Source organism: Leopardus geoffroyi, assembly GCF_018350155.1.
Source record: "Leopardus geoffroyi isolate Oge1 chromosome C2 unlocalized genomic scaffold, O.geoffroyi_Oge1_pat1.0 chrC2_random_Un_scaffold_44, whole genome shotgun sequence".
In the NCBI taxonomy this organism is placed as follows: domain Eukaryota; kingdom Metazoa; phylum Chordata; class Mammalia; order Carnivora; family Felidae; genus Leopardus; species Leopardus geoffroyi.
The window spans coordinates 7,102-25,319 of NW_025543554.1; the positions used below are offsets into that span (position 1 = coordinate 7,102).

The window sequence follows — 18,218 nt, forward strand, 5'->3', positions numbered from 1 at the left end:
ATCCACTGGCTTCAACTTGGTTATCTAGTTTTTTTCTTCCAAGGCTCTTCAAAAAGAATAAAGCAAGGTACATGTTGTGAGCTGAAATATTTTTGTATAGTAAGTGCAAATTTTAGTTGATACTTGAAATATATTGCTGACTTTGAATAATATCTTTAAAATTGAAGTTCTGTGGGTTTTTTTTTAAGGTTATTTATTTTGAGAGAGAGAGAGAAGAAGATAATGAGTGGGAAGGGGCAGAGAGAGAGGGAAGAAAAAGAGAATCCCAGTCTCCAGGCAGTCAGCACAGAGCCTGATGTAGGGATTGAACTCATGAACCAAGAGACCATGACCTGAGCCAAAACCAAGAGTTGAACAGTTAACCAAATTGCGTTCTGAGTCAGGGACTGTGGGAGGAAATGAGATACTCTCTTAGTTCTATAGTTCCTCTGGCTTTACTCTGAACAGTAAGTCCTTGTAAGGTCTAAGACTAGGCCTCTGAGGGGAATCATTTCTTCAGGACTGTGTGTGAGGTGAGCCTTTCCCTCCCTTTCCTTTTGCATTTCCTCATCCTGCTCCTCCCTCCCCTCCTGTCTCTGGAAGCCTTACCTTATGGCATATGGTGGTGACAACTTCTTGTCATTAGTAAAGAGTTTGCCTTCGGGGTTCACAGGATGAACTGTGTTTTGCTTCCAGCCACAGGGGATCAAGAATCTGCTGCCTTCAGATAGAAAGGATCTGAGAGTCCTAATGTCCCAATGTCCCAACGTAAGTTATCACCTCCTGAGCACTATGGCTGTGCAGCCTGGAGGAAGTCATTCCTACTAATGCTGATGTGGCTTCTCGCACCAGAGATCCTTTCACCCTTGCCCCACTTCCCTGCTACACACATAAACTCAACTGGCGACTCTTCCACACGTGGGCCTGCAAGGGGCTGGCTAAGCCACAGGAGTGTGACTGGCTTTCTCTGGCTTATGGACATCTGACAGTGGATCCTTTGACGTTTATCAGTTGCAGATCTTCTGGGAGTTAGGGTTTAAGGCAGATGTGATTATTTTCTCTGCAGAGCATGTCCTCTGGTGGCTGAAGCAACAGCTCAGTACTTACAAAACCTCAAGACATCTAATACAAACTTTGACCTGGTGACTCAATTATCTGTATGGTGAGCAGGCCAAATGTCAGCATGCACACTGCTAGGGCTCGGAAGCTCATGACCTGTGGGCCATTTGTGAACAGTTGTAATTATTAGAAGACTTTATGTTGGGGGCGCCTGGGTGGCTCAGTCGGTTAAGCATCCAATACTGGGTTTTGGCTCAGGTCATGATCTCACCGTTCATGAGTTCAAGCCCCACAACGGGCTCTGCACTGACAGTGCAGAGTTTGCTTGGGATTTTCTCTTTCTCTCTCTCTCTCCCTCCGCCTCTCCCTGCACTCTCTTCCTCTCTCTCTCTCTCTCTCAAAATAAGCAAGTAAACATGAAAAACAAAGAAGACTTTATGTTGAATGGAAAGAATGTTCATTAGTAGAAAGGTCTCAGGTCTAGCCAGTAAGGAGAACTCTTTAGCCACATACTAAGCAAAAACAAAACAAAACAAAACAAAACAAATGAACCCACACACGTACACATACACATGCACGGGCACACATGCAATCCACTCAAAGAATGGACCAACCAGTTTGACTTGATTTATAAGCTCTTCAAGGCCAGGCGCACCCCTGTTTACGTCTCCATCGTCATTGCTCTGTGCATCCCTTCTCTGCCTCTCTTCTGAAGTCATTGATTTCTCTTGATACCCCACACAGGCTATATTTCTCACCTCTCTTGAATCTTTTCACACATTCTGTCCTTCTGTTCTCTGGCCTAACATGTGCTCACCACCACTTCTATCCCCCATTCCTTCCACCTGGTTAACTTCCACTCATCTTTGCGATGTCGGCACAGATGCCACTTCCTTCAGGAAGCTGTTATCCCATTCACTCTGAGTTCTAGATCCTTTCTACTTAGGCAGGTGCTCACTTGTGTGTTTCTCCCAAGAAACCGTAAACTCCCTCAGGATAGTGACTTTCCTTTTTGCCACTAAATCCCAAAGGCCTAGCACGAATGTCTGGAGTATCTGTTGTTTAACATGTAATTACTGAGTAGGTGTTGAACAGAGTTGTGATAGGTGTTACATTTTTGTGTCTTTGGGCTGTAAGTAGCAGAAACCACAAACAGCAGCAGCTTTATTAAGAACATCTCATTAAGTTTGGAACAAGGTGTCTGGAGCGAGTAGTCCCAGGCTTAGTGCCATGGCTCAGTGGTATCATAAGGATCTAAGCTCTTCTGCTCTTTGCTCTGCCATCATTGGCATGGTGATTTTCATTCTCCTTATGATCGAAAGATGGCTGCCATACTCCAAGCATCACATCCTCACCTATCGCTTTCAAAGGAAGGGAGTAAAAGATAGAAAATAAGCTATTTTCTCTTTTTCATCAATAGGTTCATCTTTTCCAGAAGACCTCTGTCCCTAGTTGTCTTTCTTTTGCACGTTACTGTTGAGAACTGGGTCACATGCCCACTCTTAGGTAAATCGTGACTCATCCTTGTGCTTTCAGCTGAAGTCAGACTGCCCAGACAAAGGAGCTATTCTTTTAGCAGAAATATGAGTGAATAGTGGATGGATAAGAAGTAAGTGACAGCTGCTCCTCAAGTCTTTAATTACATTTTACTAAAACCCAGGACAACTTTCTCCAAATCTGAGCTCTACCTCAGATTGGTAACACTTAAAATGCCACATTTGTGATCACATATTTCTCTTTAGTGTGGGCACTTCAGCAGCCTCTCTGGCATGCAAAGCTGTAATTGTTTGTTTCCATCAACCACTTCCTCCTGGGCCAGAGAGCACGTTGGATTCTCCTAAACTTCAAGGCAGCACTGGTTCCCTTGAAGGCAACCAATGACTCTCTTAGGCAGAAGAGAGAGTCAAGTGTCATCCTCTGTAGTCTTCACTCCTGGTAAGTTTTCTTCCATAGCCAAAGTGGCAAGGATTTTGTTCAGTGGACTAGATGCAATAAAAAGAAAAAAAAAAAAGATAAAATTCTTTCTTATGAACAACTTAAACTTTGAGTGGATCCCAGTGCACCTATTTTTTGATAAAAATATCAAGTTCAGTGGTAATTATACAATTGTGGAAATTTAGATGATATCCCCAATAATCAGCCTTTCTAGCTCCTTCTGCATTATATGCTTATCTGAAAACTTTTTACAAACTAAAAAAAGAAAATGAAAGGAGTCAAATTATTATTAGAAACTTCTTTTTTCTTCATTAGAGTTACAATAATGGTGATGATTATCTTTTATTGAGTGTGACAGGTGCTATTGTTGATTTTTTACAAATATCTTAGATCGTCATATCAACTATTTAATTATTATTGACACTTTATATATTAGAAACCTAAAATTCAGATTTTAAGTGATCTGCTCAGGCTCATCAGTAGAGCAGGTACTAGAGTTCAAGTTTTCCTGATTCCAAAATGATTGCTACATTCTCCATCACGAACCAACTCCCCTTCCTTAGATTCTCATTGTCACCCCAACATATCCATATCCCGAAGTTCCACAGGGTTTTTATTCATCTCTAACTAGTTAATCTTTTTGCCTTGGGGTTTTAGTGAAGTGGCCATTCTCATTCATTGGCTGAGATACTTACGGGCAGTGCACGAAATTATTAATCTTTCTGGTTCAACAACTTAAGTCTACAGCCTATCACATCTCACATCAGCAAATAAACACCAGGGAGGGGGGAAAAAAAAGAAACACACTAAGCGGATAGATGAATGGGCCAATCCTGTGGCTGAGGAGAGTATTTCCTCTCTTTTCTTTGTTAGCCTAATAGGTGAGGATTGTGGTAAGAGATTTTAAAAGCACCTGAGAAAGCAGTGACAAGTAGTGACTGCTCTGAGTTCACATAAGTCTCAAGCAGCTTTGACTTTTCCCTAAAGAGTTAGTCAGGAGGGACCCTAACAAGTCTGGTTTAGATGGAGGAGAAGAGTAAGAAGGACCACCGGGCTCTGCTCAACCAAGGAGAGGAGAATGAACTGGTGAGTCTTCCCTTTTTTGGAGTACGGACTTCTCAAAGTATCTGAGGCTATGGGTAGGTGCAACTGTAGTGGTACTGGCTTTAGGAATTGCAGAGATTTAATTATTGTAAGGCTCCTTGAGATCCAAGGGCACAATTTGATAGTTGGGGAAGGGGCTGAGAAGACTGTCTTCTAGATGATGGAGTTCTTGCCAACCCCATATGCATCAGACAGAATGAACTTTCCTTCTTAGACATTTTGTGGAGTATTCAGTGTATATCCCACATCGTGCTCAGGAAGGGGTCTCCCCCTCATCATCTGGGTCTCCATCTACTTGGACAAACTCAAGCAAAACCTGAAAGTTTTTTGTGAATTCTTATGTTTTTGGTATATCTGTATTACTGAAGCTCGGTGTTCTTTGGGTTGAAGTTATGCTAAAAGTATAGAGAGGTTTTAAGCACTAAGTACTAAAAAAAGAGAACATTGTGGCCTGGGATTAAGTATATATATATATTTTAAAAAGTTTTCACTTCTCCAGTTCTCTTTCCCTACTGCCCCTTCTACCAAACATATAGCCATTTTGAAAAATAATCATTAAAAGCTTAGAAACTGCAGGGTCTGTTTGGGACTGACAAGTTGACATTTGTTATTTTAATTGATCCTTAGAATTCAATGATGAAGGACTTAATCCTATTTCATACAAAGAAATCTGAGATCAAGGAGGTTAAGTAACTTGTAAAAGGTCTTCTTCAGTCTACAAGGGACAGGCTGGAAATCGAGCCCCCTTCTTCCCCCTTCACACTCCATGCTATTCACACTGCAATAGTGTCTGCAGGTAGGCAATGAGAAAGGGAGAGAAGGAGAATGGGGGCCCAGACAGAGATGGAACACTGGAGATGGAAAGGGCCCATGAGATGTGGGTCACATAGCAGAAGGGTGTCAGTTTCCTGCTTGGTCTTCCAGTTCCCCATGAGATCTGTGGGAAATCCACACCCACTCTCTCTCCACACCCTTCTTTGTTAACCTAATAAAAATAAGTGATTTCATGTACACCTACACTGTTCAAGAAGGCAGTCCCTGGTCATACATGGTTCTTGAATACTAGCAAAATAGTGGGACCAAAGTGAAATGTGCTCTATGTGTAACATACACACCAGATTTTGAAGATAGTGAAAGAAAAAAGAGTAAAGTAGCTCATTAATAATTTTTATATCGGTTACACTTTGAAATGATAGTTTGGATATGTTGGGTTACATAACATATGTTATAAAAATTGATTACATCTGCTTTTTACTTCTTTAATGCGTCCACTAGGAAATTTCAATTACAAACATGGTTCACATCAGCGACTTCTATTATCATACCACACTGATCTGGACAATGGTATAATGCTTCAAATCTTGAAGGGATTCAAAGAACTAAAACCTGCTTACCTGTATTCACTACTAAACAGCTCTGTGCCAGTTTTGATGTTTTTTTTCCCAACATGTAGATGACTGTTCATGAAAATCTTTGGCTGCTCTTTATTTTTTCTCTAACTCTGTGATGTATTTATAAAGTCTGTAGCCTAGTATTTTAATTTTCTGAATCACGTGGGGGGCATAAGTCTCTCTCCTTAGCCAGGCATGTATTGAGGCACACAGTGTGCATGTCAGCCGTTGTTTCAGGGTTCTCTTAGGCCATTCGTGCTGCATTTGCTTTCTAAAGGTGGTCTTGATTCTGCCTCGGAGACACAAGAGATGCTTTGTTCACATGAGTTGCAAAGCCAATCTTTCCACTGGTGCTCTCCCCCTCTTTACTGACGCCTGCCAACTAAATGTCAACATTACAACTGGGAGCAGCTCCAGGGGAGGAAAGGGCTACTTGGTGTGGAAGATACAGTTTTGATAGGAGAGCTCTTCACTTCACATTAATTTGTTTTCTGGGAAACAGTGAAGGATTTCTGGACTCTAAGACCACAGATCTAGGCTTTAGTCAAGGACCTGCTGTTAACCACGAGTGTGGACACCTTTTGGGGCCTTGCTAGTTGCCTGAAAACAATATCACGTTAACCCCTCTGATTTGAAAGTTTTGCGAGTGCCATATATGGAATGTGGAAAGTGCTGTGAAAATATAAGGAGTTCACTTATATCCAAGGAGGCAGGACTCACTATGGGAAATTTGCAAATAGTAAGTGAAATTAGTATTGGAAATATCCTCCCTTTCACTGATTAAACTTGGGGAGTGATAATTGTTTGAGAGCTACCATTACAAAACCAAACAGTATGTGATGAATTAGTAAGAAAAATCAGGAACTTGGAATGTCTGAATTATTTTAATATATTTTTAAAGTTTATTTGTTTATTTTGAGAGAAAGAGAAAGCATGAGTGGGAGGAGGGACAGAGAGAGAGGAAGAGAGAGAATCCCAAGCAGGTTCCACACCAGTGTGGAGCTCAATGCAGGGCTCAAACCCATGAACCATGAGATCATGACCTGAGCAAAAGTTGGATGCTTGACCAACTGAGCCACCCAGGTGCCCCTGAATTATTTTAAACAACAGCATGTACTCCTCATCTTTAATTTAAAGACACACACACACACACACACACACACACACACACACACAAACCCTACTCAAAGGATTAAAATTGAAAATCAAAAATCACGCCCTATTGGCCTCTTTCCTGTCTTTTGTCAAAATTTATGTTAACAGCTGGGATGAAGGCAAGCTTATCTAATCTGTGACTGATGCCCCACTATGAGGGAAAGGTAACAATATAGGCGACAGAACCAAGATTCAAAAAGTTTTCTAGACTTGATTGTAAGAGAGAAATTGACAATGTGGTGTAACAGGCCTTGGTATTGAGTTTGTGTTTAAAGTTATTCTCGAACTACAAGGTGGGGATATCAATGACTTGGGCTTCGTAGCTATGCGTGAAAAAGTAATTAAAGTGCTTTATTTGGTCATGGCTGAATTTTTAGTTACCACTATGATATAGCTATAAAAAATTAGTACTTGGATGTCTCACTAGAAGCCCATTCAGCATAATAGAAGAAATAACAGTTCTATTATAATCTATAATATTTAGGAAACTTCCAGGGAGTTATATTTACTTCTAAGATTCAAACAAGAAGTATAGTGTATTTAGAGGGATATCTGGGGGCGCCTGGGTGGCGCAGTCGGTTAAGCGTCCGACTTCAGCCAGGTCACGATCTCGCGGTCCGTGAGTTCGAGCCCCGCGTCAGGCTCTGGGCTGATGGCTCAGAGCCTGGAGCCTGTTTCCGATTCTGTGTCTCCCTCTCTCTCTGACCCTCCCCTGTTCATGCTCTGTCTCTCTCTGTCCCAAAAATAAAATAAACGTTGAAAAAAAAAATTTAGAGGGATATCTGGATTTCACAAACAAGAATCATTTAAAATGGTGTAGCCACTCTGGAGAACAGTATGGAGGCTCCTCAAAAAATTTAAAATAGAGCTACCCTACAATGCAGCAATTGCACTACTAGGTATTTATCCAAGGGATACAAAAAGGCTGATTTTAAGGGGCACATGCACCCCAATGTTTATAGCATCACTAACAAAAATAGCTAAAATTATGGAAAGAGCACAAATATCCATCAACTGATGAATGGATAAAGAAGATGTAGTATACACACACACACACGCGCGCACGTGCACGCGCACACACACACACAATGGAGTATCACTGAGTGATCAAAAAGAATGAAATCTTGCCATCTGCAATAATGTGGATGGAACTAGAATGTATTATGCTAAGCAAAATAAGTCAGTCAGAGAAAGATAAATACAGTATGATTCCACTCATATGTAGAATTTAAGAAACAAAACAGATGAGCACAGGGGAAGGGAAGGAAAAATAAGATAAAAACAGAGAGGGAGGAAAACCATAAGAGACTCTTAAATTCAGAGAATAAAATGAGAATTGCTGGAGGGGTGCTGGATGGGGGGATGGGCTAAATGGGTGATGGGCATTAGGAATGGCACTTTTGTTGGGATGAGTGCTGGGTGTATGTAAGTGATGGAATCACCAAATTCTACTCCTGAACCATTGTTACACTATATGTTAACTAACTTGGATTTAAATTAAAAAAAAAAAAAAAAAGAATCGTTTAAAAGATATTGGGAATAGTTACCCAAAGAATAATCAAGTCTTCCAATAGTTGAGAGGCTGATGTGGAGAACAGAGTATAAGTTGGCAGAATCCAGCCTGATTTATTTTCATTACAGGACAATTTCCTAACCATCTGTGGTGGCAGAATCTTAACATGATACCTCTCCATTGACTCTTCCCCTTGTATAATTCCCTTCAGTTGAGTGTGGTGGAACCCATAAATATGATGAGCTGTAACTCCTGTGACTATGTTATGTTGTGTGGCAAAATGGATTTTACAGATGTAATCAGCATAGACTCAGCTGAGTTAATCAAAAGAGAGATTGCCTAGGTGGGTCTGACCTGATCAGGTGAGCACAGAAAAGAGCTTGCGTTCTTTCTGGAATTATGGATATTCAGAGCATGATAGGGGCTTGATCCAAGGGAGCTTTTTCCATTGCATCTTTGAAGATGGAAAGCTCTGTGTGGTAAGAACTCTGTGTCTAAGAACTGAGAACTGAGAGCAACTTCTAGTTTACAACCAGCAAGAGAAGGGGGGGGGGGTGGTCTCTCTCTCTTGGTGCTAGAAGAAACAACTAAATCCTGCCAATAACCGTGTGATCTGGAAAGAGGTCCTTGATCTCTGAAAGGAACACAGCCCAGAGGACACCTTGATCTTTTTGTGAGACACTGAGCAGAGGATCCACAGTCAGACCCCTAACCCACGGAAACTGCGAGATAATGGATTTGTGTTGTTTTAAACCACTAAGTTTGTTATGTGGCAATAAAAACTAATACACCACAGCTATCCAACAAGGGAAGGTATAGCCCTATAAATTAGTGAGCAGCCTAACTTTGGTAGCCTCTAGATGCTCATTGTGAAGGATGGTCTATAGCTATTTTTTTCAGGAAAGGAATTTGAACCATATCATTTCTGAGATACCCCTCTTGTATTACTGATGCCCTCATTTCAGGAATAAAATTTAACAGAACATGCCATGTTGTCCCATGTCCTGGTCTAAGGCAAATTCTGGCTCTTGAAATGGCCTCTGCTGATTAGCCCATGCATCTCATTACTTTTTGACCCACGCTTTCTGCTTTTTTACTGTTAGATGCATCAAACAAAAGTCCTTACTTGCACTTTTACTTCCAGGAAGTAGCACTTTTGTTAGAGTAGTTGTCTGGAGCTGAGAGTGATAATATGTTCATCTCTTCGGTATTGGGTTTTGATTCACACTGCTAAAGAGGAAAGGGCCTTTCTTATTCCAGAAAGAAGCGTACAGGAAAAACTTAAGAGGTTGACCTATTTCAATAATTATTTTGGGGGCGCCTGGGTGGCGCAGTCGGTTAAGCGTCCGACTTCAGCCAGGTCACGATCTCGCGGTCCGTGAGTTCGAGCCCCGCGTCAGGCTCTGGGCTGATGGCTCAGAGCCTGGAGCCTGTTTCCGATTCTGTGTCTCCCTCTCTCTCTGCCCCTCCCCCGTTCATGCTCTGTCTCTCTCTGTCCCAAAAATAAATAAACGTTGAAAAAAAATAATTATTATTTTGAACATCTTTAAGACTCAATTTTTTGATCTACAAACAATAATTTATAAGTACTGTGAATAATAGTATCTATTTTCATAAATAATTACGCCTATTTCATGGAGTAGTTGTGAGGATTGAATGGTACCTGAGTAAGTGCTTGAGAAAGGTTAGCTCTGATTGCCAAATGCAGACAAAAGAGAAAGTGACCCAAGACATTGTCTCCCCCTGCTCAAGGGACACTCCATGCGTGAACACAGGACAAGATATATGAAGCTATAACTAAAATTTCTTGTTAATCAGTGATGACTAACACAAATTACTACATGCAGCCAAACCAAAGCAGTAATAGAGGGGTAAGGAACAATGACTATACTGACATGATCCATTAATTGGGGCACCCGGCTAGCTCGGTTGGTTAAGCGTCAACTCTTGATCTCGGCTTGGGTCATGACCTCACGATTCATGAGTTCAAGCCCCTCATCCAGCTCTGCATTGACCGCGCAGAGCCTACCTAGGATTCTCTCCCACTCTCTCTCTGCCACTAACCCACTCATGCTTTCTGTGTCTCTCTCTCAAAATTAACAAGTAGGCTTAAAAATTTTAACATGATCCATGAACCAGAGACATTTACCCTAACATTAAAGAAAAGAACCTGGGAACACGGCAGAGTTGGAGACAAGAGAGCAGAGGAGAACCTTCACTCACCTATCACACAAAGGAACACAATTGGGTCTCCAGATAAAGATGACAAAGGGTAGATTGTGAATAATGAATGGAAACATGGTGCTGTGATTGCTGTTTGAGAAAAAAGAGGACAAACACGATGAATTCTTGGCCCATAAAAGGACTCAGAGGTATCATCTCCTTGGCCATGGTTCAAGGGAAAGCTTGAGGCCTGCCCAGAAAAAGCTAACTTACTTTAAGGCTATTGGAGCACCTCTGCATGGAAGGGCTTAACACTTCACAGCATAAAACTGGCATTGCCATTCCCAGAGGTAATTAGCGTACTGAGAATTATTTATGTTATGTCTTGGTTGAGTAAATACTGACTTGGTGCTGTGAGAATGTGGGTTTGAGTAAGTGAATGTTTGCAAACTGTAACCCAGAGACCCATTCTAAAAGAGTTGAGTCACATACTACGGTGCCTGTGCATGGTAAGTACGCAAGAAATATGTAGGTAAGTAGGGGCGCCTGAGTGGCTTAGTTGGTTAAGCTTCCGACTCTTCAGCTCCAGTCACCATCTCACGGTTCATTAGACGGAGCCCTGCATCGGGCTCTGTGCTGACAAGGCGGAACCTACTTGAGATTCTGCCTCCCTCTCTCTGCCCCTCCTGCACTTCTTTCTATCTTCTCTCTCAAAATAAATAAAAAATAAACTTTAAACATTGCTGAAAAGAAATATTTAGATAAACACATGAAAGGTGAGCGTAAGAATAAGAGCGTTTACAAAAATGCAAAAGGACCTGTTCACAACACCAGTCATGCACAAATGCTAGTGCTCTAGATGCAATGAAAATTCAGGAAGAAAAATAAGCAGAGAGCTGGGGGACGGTTGCGCCCAACTAAGAGGAGCTCTCCAAAAGAGGACTCGGGGGAAGAGACAATGTTTAGATGAAGCTGCACCCTGTAACTCTCCTTTCCTGCGGAATTTGGCCAATCTTAGTTCCATCTCTGATGGTAATTATAAGACCTACTTATTTAAAAAAGAAAGGAAAATGATTTTAAAAGTGCCTTTTATGCACTAGAACTCCATATTGTATGTTCTCATTTAATCCCCATGAGCTAGCCACTCAGATATACATATATACAGATATACAGATGTACATAAAAATATACATTTTATACTGGGAAAATGAGGCTCAGTTAAGTAACATATGCAAAGTCACATTACCTTGGGGGGGGAGGATCCCCTATTACACGGTTTTCCTCCTATATGAGTGAAGATGATTGTACTGTGTGTGTGTGTATGCTCATATATATATATATATATATACACATATATATACATATATAATACATATGTACATATAATTTCTAATGCATGATTCATATATATATTATATATTAGTTACTAAGCTAGTTAGTTTTTCAATCAATTTGGCGTTTATCTTAAAGCTCTTTTCCCAGTTTCATGTATCACGAAGGTGAGCAGTTTTCTTTTTGGCCTGTGTTTGACTTCAATTTTGACAATTCGTGCTCTGTGGGAAAAGCAAAAATTCCACTTTAAGCCATTGGATCAATCACTTTTAGAAATAGAACAACGGTTTTCTCAAATAGCATTTAGTTCTGAATATTGCCTGTGGTCAAATCATTTCACAATGACTCCAATGGGACTAGCCGTTTTTAATCTACTGACATTTTGTTGACCTGTATATTACTCAAGCTAATATTAACCGTTAATGTATACTACATACTTGAAATGTTTCAAGAGCCCTGCTAAATGCTTTGCATGCATTAACTCATTGGTTTCTTGGAACAAACCCGGAAGATACTGTTATTTTCCTTTATGGAAGGGGAAAGTGAGTCATCAGAAGAAATAAAGTGGGTTGCTCAATGACTTATATGGGGTTAAGTGGTAGAGGGATGATTTGAACTGAGTTTTCTCATGCAGCCACAGTTTCACACGAGGAATCTAAAAATTTAGTGACCTTAAATCATTTACCCAGATCATATTAACTAGTAAGTGATGGAGCAAGGAGCAGAAGCGAGAGCTTCTAGAAGGCAATGGGGTGGGGTATAAAGAACAGAGGCTCTGCTGATAGACCTGGATAGGGCTCCAAATTGTGCCCTTTAGCAGCAACCTCTGTTGAAAGGCACGTGCATATTTCATTGTTACTCCGAATCCAGGCTGCTTCCTTTTGTATTTTGGGCCAAGGAAAAGACCATTAGAAATGTGGTACCTCTCCTGGTATTGGGAGCATGGAATTCTAGTAGGAAACAAAAAAGTGAGGGAACATTACTGGCAACAGAGAATAGAAATCAAGTCTATATGAAGATGGCGCAACCTTTGTGCTATTCAACTCACTAGTAGGTGGTAGATCTGGGTTCCTCACCCTGTGGAACACAGCCACTTCCCATTACCAACCTTGTTTCAGTATCTCACAACTCAAAACCAGAAACTCTCTCCACCTTTGGCTAACCTATTATCACATCACCTGCTAACATTGATTGAAAGCTTCCTTTGTGCTCAACACCTTCCACCTCTATTACTCTTCACAACTATGCTTCCAGGTGTGTGCTATTATCCCCTACGTACAGAGATGGAAACTGAGACTTAGAGAAGGTAAGTCCTGAGGTCACATAGGTTATAGGCGGCAAAAGCCACTTTACTGCAAGGAACTACATGTAGTGCGTTTGAGGTTCCAATCCTTCCTCTCTCTGTTCCCAATGTCTTTACATTTACGAGGCCTCTAGATTCTACTTACCTTCCTCTTAACAGCACACATATTCCTTCCTCTACCCTGCACTTCTTAGTGGATTTTACCCACGGGTGTTCAGTACTTTGGAGACATCTGAGTGACTCTTAACTGCATCAGAAGAATAAGCATTGAGAACACTGAAATTATACTTGAGATTAATTGGTCAAAATGGAGACATACACTAGGATAAACTCAAATTACACAAACATTGGCAAGCTGACTGAGAGGATTTGATTAAAAAGAATGGCAGATGAAAGAATGATTCAACCGAAACTTCAAGTCCCACGTCTAGCTTATAACCTTTGGGAAAACAGACATGATAGGAAATTTACCGAGGTTTATGAGGCCAATTTATGAAGGAAGCAAAAATATTGTTTCTATTCATCTTTGCTCAAGGAGCTACATATTTCTGAAAGTTACTGTGACTTTTTGCTGTTGTTTTCTCTTTCTCGATATAACTCCATTAAAGTAACTTCCACCAACTTGGAACAGAGTGTCTAATAAACACCCTCCCTTTATTACTTTTTGTTGACAAATATAAATTCAGTGGTGTCAACAAAGTGCACTGATCTTAAACAGACAGTTCAATGACTTCTATTATCAGTTATTTTTGCTCATTTCCTATAAATAGAATTGTGTCTTGATTTACCATCCTTTATTTACTCGTATGTGAAATTCACATTTATTGTTGTTCGCATTAAAAGTTACATTAAAAAATTATTTTGTAGTGTTACATTATGTGAAAACACAATATTTATCTTTCTCTTGTTGATGTGCCTTTAGATTATTTCCAATTTGGGACCTTTATGAATAAAACTGATACAAATATTCTTGTGCAAATCTTTTGGTGAACATATACAATTCTCTGTGTAAAAATCTAAGAATGGAGTTACTAGCTCATAGAGTGATCCTATCTTTAGCAACACAGTTTTTCAAAACGTTCGTACCAATTTACACTACCCAAAACAATGTATATGAGTACCATTGCTTCACATTTTTATCTACACTTGGTATAATCAGTTTTTTCCATTTTAGCTATACTGTGGCTATGTCATTGTGTCATTTTAACATTGTTGTGTCATTTTATCATTGTGTCATTTTAGAGTAAGTCTTCAAATCTGGTTAAGTCTTCCAACTTTGTTCTTTTTTTGGGATTGCCTTGGCTATTCTGGCTGTGATATGTTATTGTAGTTTTATTTTGCATTTTCTTAATGACATGATATTGAGCAACTTGTGGAATATTATCCTGGAAATCCTCTTTTGTAAAATGATTGTTCAAGTCTTTTGCTCATTTTTTATTGTGTATACATTTCATTTTTTATTGACGTAGTCATTTGTGATATTTCCAAATATGATTCTTTTTTTATACATAGGTACAGATAGCTAGTATCTTCTTCAGAGACTTTTGGATAAACAGAAGCTTTTAGTTTCATTAATGTAAGATATCTTTTTTTATCTTTTTTTATTTCCTGTTTAAGAACTATTTTCCTACTTAAAGTTCATGAAATATTTTTTCTGTGTTTTCTTTCAGATGATCTATTGTTTTAGTTATCACATTTAAGTACATGTGCCACCATTAATTTGTGTATGGTGTAAAATGGGGGGAAAACTCATTTTTCTAGCACTGTTCATTTTGCTCTAGCAACTACCTATTGAGCCAACCATCCTTTCTCCTACTGAATTGTAATGGTTCCTTTTTTTGTAAATGAAACGATGAAATATCTTTGAGTCTCTTTCTGGACTCTCTATTTTGTTTTTCATTTTTTTTCCTTTTTGGCTTGTAATTAGTAGGAATTTGTAGTAAGTCTTCACTTCTGGTAGTGTAGGTCTTCCACAATTGTTCTTTTTGAAAATTGTCTTGATTGCTTTAGGTCCTTTGTACTTCCATACCGATTTTAGAATCAGCTCCTCAATTACCACACACACACACACACACACACACACAAAATGTCTGATGTGAGTATAAATGGGATTGCTCCTGGCTAACCCTCAAACTTAATATATCTCTCCTTTTATTTAGATCTGTGCTTTCAGCAATATTGTGCAGTTTTCAGTCTAGAGGTTTGTCTAACTTGATTAGGACTATTATAAGTATATTGATTTTTTTGGCTTTGATATTACAAATGGCATTTAACTTCATTTTCAAATTGCTTGTTACAAACACAGTTGTTTTTCTATATTGACCCAGTATCCAGCAACCTTGACAAATTCACTTATTAACTCGTATAATTTGTACATTATTTTGGATTTCTTAATAATTATATTATCTACTCACACAGAGAGCTGTACTTTTTTTTTTTCTTAGTTGACATGTAACATTGTGTAACATGTTAAGGTGTACAAGTTGATTGTGTAACATGTTAAGGTGTACAAGTTGATTGGTACACTTAAATACTGTGAAATGATCACCATCAAAGTATCAGTTAACACTTTCATCACTTCACATAATTACTATTTATTTTTTTGTGATGAGAACATTTAAGATCTACTTTTTTAGAAACTATCAAGTATATAATATAGTACTGTTACTTATGTTTCAATTATAAATGTTGTTACTTTTTCTTGTCTTATTGCACCGTTAAACTACCAGAAGTAGTAGTTATAACTTCATAGGGGGATATTCAATATTTCATTATTAAGCATGATATTAGCTGAAGGATGTTTCTGTCTATTCCTAGTTTGCTGAGAGGCTTCTTTCTTTGTTTCCTTGTTTGTTTCCTTCTTTCTCTCTCATGCATTAGTGTTGAACTTTATGAAAGTATTTCTCTATACCAATTGCCATGACATTATAAATTTCTTCCTGAATGTTAACATACCAAAATTCATTGATTTTCAAATTCCTGCGATCTTAGAACAAACTCCATTTGGTAACAACATATTACCTTTTAATATATATCACTGATTTAGCTGGATAAGATATTTTGTGATTACTTCATCTATGCTTCTTACAGATCTTAGCCTGTAATTTTCCTTTCTTTTAACAAACGTTATCGGGTTTTGGTATATGAGTATGCTAACTTCATGAAACAAGTTGTGAACGTTTCCACCTCCTCTACTTATGAAGGAGTTTGTGCAAAATTGATATCACTTCTACCTTAAATATTTGAAAGCATTCACAAGCCATTTGGACTTGAAGATATCTTTGTAGAAAGCTTTTAGTTTTCTTTAAGAGCCATAAAAATATTCTGATTTATTTCTGAATTTATCAATTTTAGTTAACTTTTAAGTACAAATTCAACATCATTGAATTTTTCCATTGTAGGTCTGATTTCTATTTTATTCATTTCTGCTTTTTTTCCTGTTTTTCTTTATTATTTCCTTCCTTATACTTTTTAAGATTTAGTTTGCAGTTCCTTTCTACAGCTTCTTGATTGGGAGCTTATTTCATTGATTTCAAACATTTATTTTCTTTTCTTACATACACATCTAAAATTATATATTTCCCTCTAATCATTGTCTTAAGTACATCCCACAAGTTTTTATTTGTCAATTTCCATTTTTATTCAGTTCAAAATACTTCTTAATGGCTATTGTAATTTTTCACCTGACTCTATTAGAAATACGCTATTTGAGGGGTGCCTGGGTGGCACAGTCAGTGAAGCGTCTGACTTCAGCGAGGTCACGATCTCGCGGTCCGTGAGTTCGAGCCCCGCGTCAGGCTCTGGGCTGATGGCTCAGAGCTTGGAGCCTGTTTCCGATTCTGTGTCTCCCTCTCTCTCTGCCCCTCCCCCGTTCATGCTCTGTCTCTCTCTGTCCCCAAAAAAATAAACATTGAAAAAAAAATTTTTTTTAAAGAAATACGCTATTTGAAAAAAATTTCAAATCATTTGGGAATTTTTAAGTTACCATTCTGTTGTTAATTTCTAGTTTAATTATAATGTCATCACATTTTATGCTCCAGAACGTGGTCTATTTAGGTAAAGAGTTCATGTGTACCTGAGAAAAATTTGAAGTATGCAGTTTGGGGTTAAAATTTTCTTCATTTGTTAATTAGGTGAATAGGGTTGTTCATACTTCCTGTATTCTTATGGTGGTGAGTTTTTTGTTTTTGTTTTTGTTTTGTTTTGTTCTTTTGGTGTACTGGTCTTATCAGTTAGTGAGAAAGGGGTGTTAACATCTCCCATGATGACAGTGGCTTTGAGTGCTATTTTGCTTTACAAAGTTTGAAACCTAGCTTATAAGTGCCCCCAAAGTTAAAATTGTTATTCCTTCTTGATGAATTGATTATTTTGTTTTAGATTATGAAGTGTCCTCCTTTCTCTCATATTTATTATTTATTTATAATTATTTATTAAATATTTATATTATTTATTTTTAAAGTCTATTTTCTCTGAAATTAACATAAGTATACTAGTTCTTTTTTGTTAGTCTTTGCATTGTATATTTCCCTTTCTTTCTTATTTTAACTATTTGCTTCTTTGTATTTAAAGGTGTCTCTTGTAAACAACATATAGTGGGTTTTTTACTATCTCTGACAATCTTTGTTTTCAATCACGGTATTAATGTCATTTATCTTGAATGTAATTGCTGATATTGTTGGCTTAAATTTACTGTTTTCTATCTATTCTATCTATTCTTTATCTTTTTTTTCTTCACTTAATGCTATAATGGCTCACATTTCTGTATTGACTTCATAAATTTTGTTTTTAATGGTGCCACTATAGCCCACTGTTTTGATGTTCCACATCTTATGGAGCCATTAGCTATTAATTGGTTCTTCCAATAACTTTTCTTATTACAGATAATACTGCACTGAGCATTGTTATACACATCACTTTCTACTTTGTGTATTATTTCCTTAGGGTATATTTCCAAGTGTGGAATTACTGATTCCAGAAATAGAAACATCTTTATAAAATCTTGATATAATTTGTCACCTTGCTTTCTCTAAAGAATTATTCCAATTTATAAGGTTTTAGCAGTATGTAGTTGTAGTGATTTTTTTTGCCATCTTGCTGGCATTGTCAGTTCTTTTTTTATGCCATTGTAGTATGTAAGTGAATCAAAAAAGGGAAAGGCATTTGTGATGGGCTTTTTCAACCTATGAGCTGGCCTAAAATTCCAAACCATTCTGCTTCTATTTTGAATACTTTGGCAATAAGCCCACATGAATAACTTAGTGAAATAATGCATATTTATGACATA

The 18,218-nt window shown here is 38.3% G+C and overlaps 1 protein-coding gene across 1 annotated transcript in view; it reads left to right on the plus strand.

The window, feature by feature from the left end:
* The first annotated feature begins 1,520 nt into the window (after positions 1-1,520).
* LOC123595645 (probable cation-transporting ATPase 13A5) overlaps positions 1,521-18,218 on the plus strand; it is a 116,691-nt gene continuing 99,993 nt past the window's right edge. Inside the window, exon 1 of the mRNA XM_045473333.1 lies at positions 1,521-4,059. Coding sequence (XP_045329289.1) covers positions 3,997-4,059 — 63 coding nt within the window. The 5' untranslated portion in view covers positions 1,521-3,996. The remainder of the gene's footprint in view (positions 4,060-18,218) is intronic.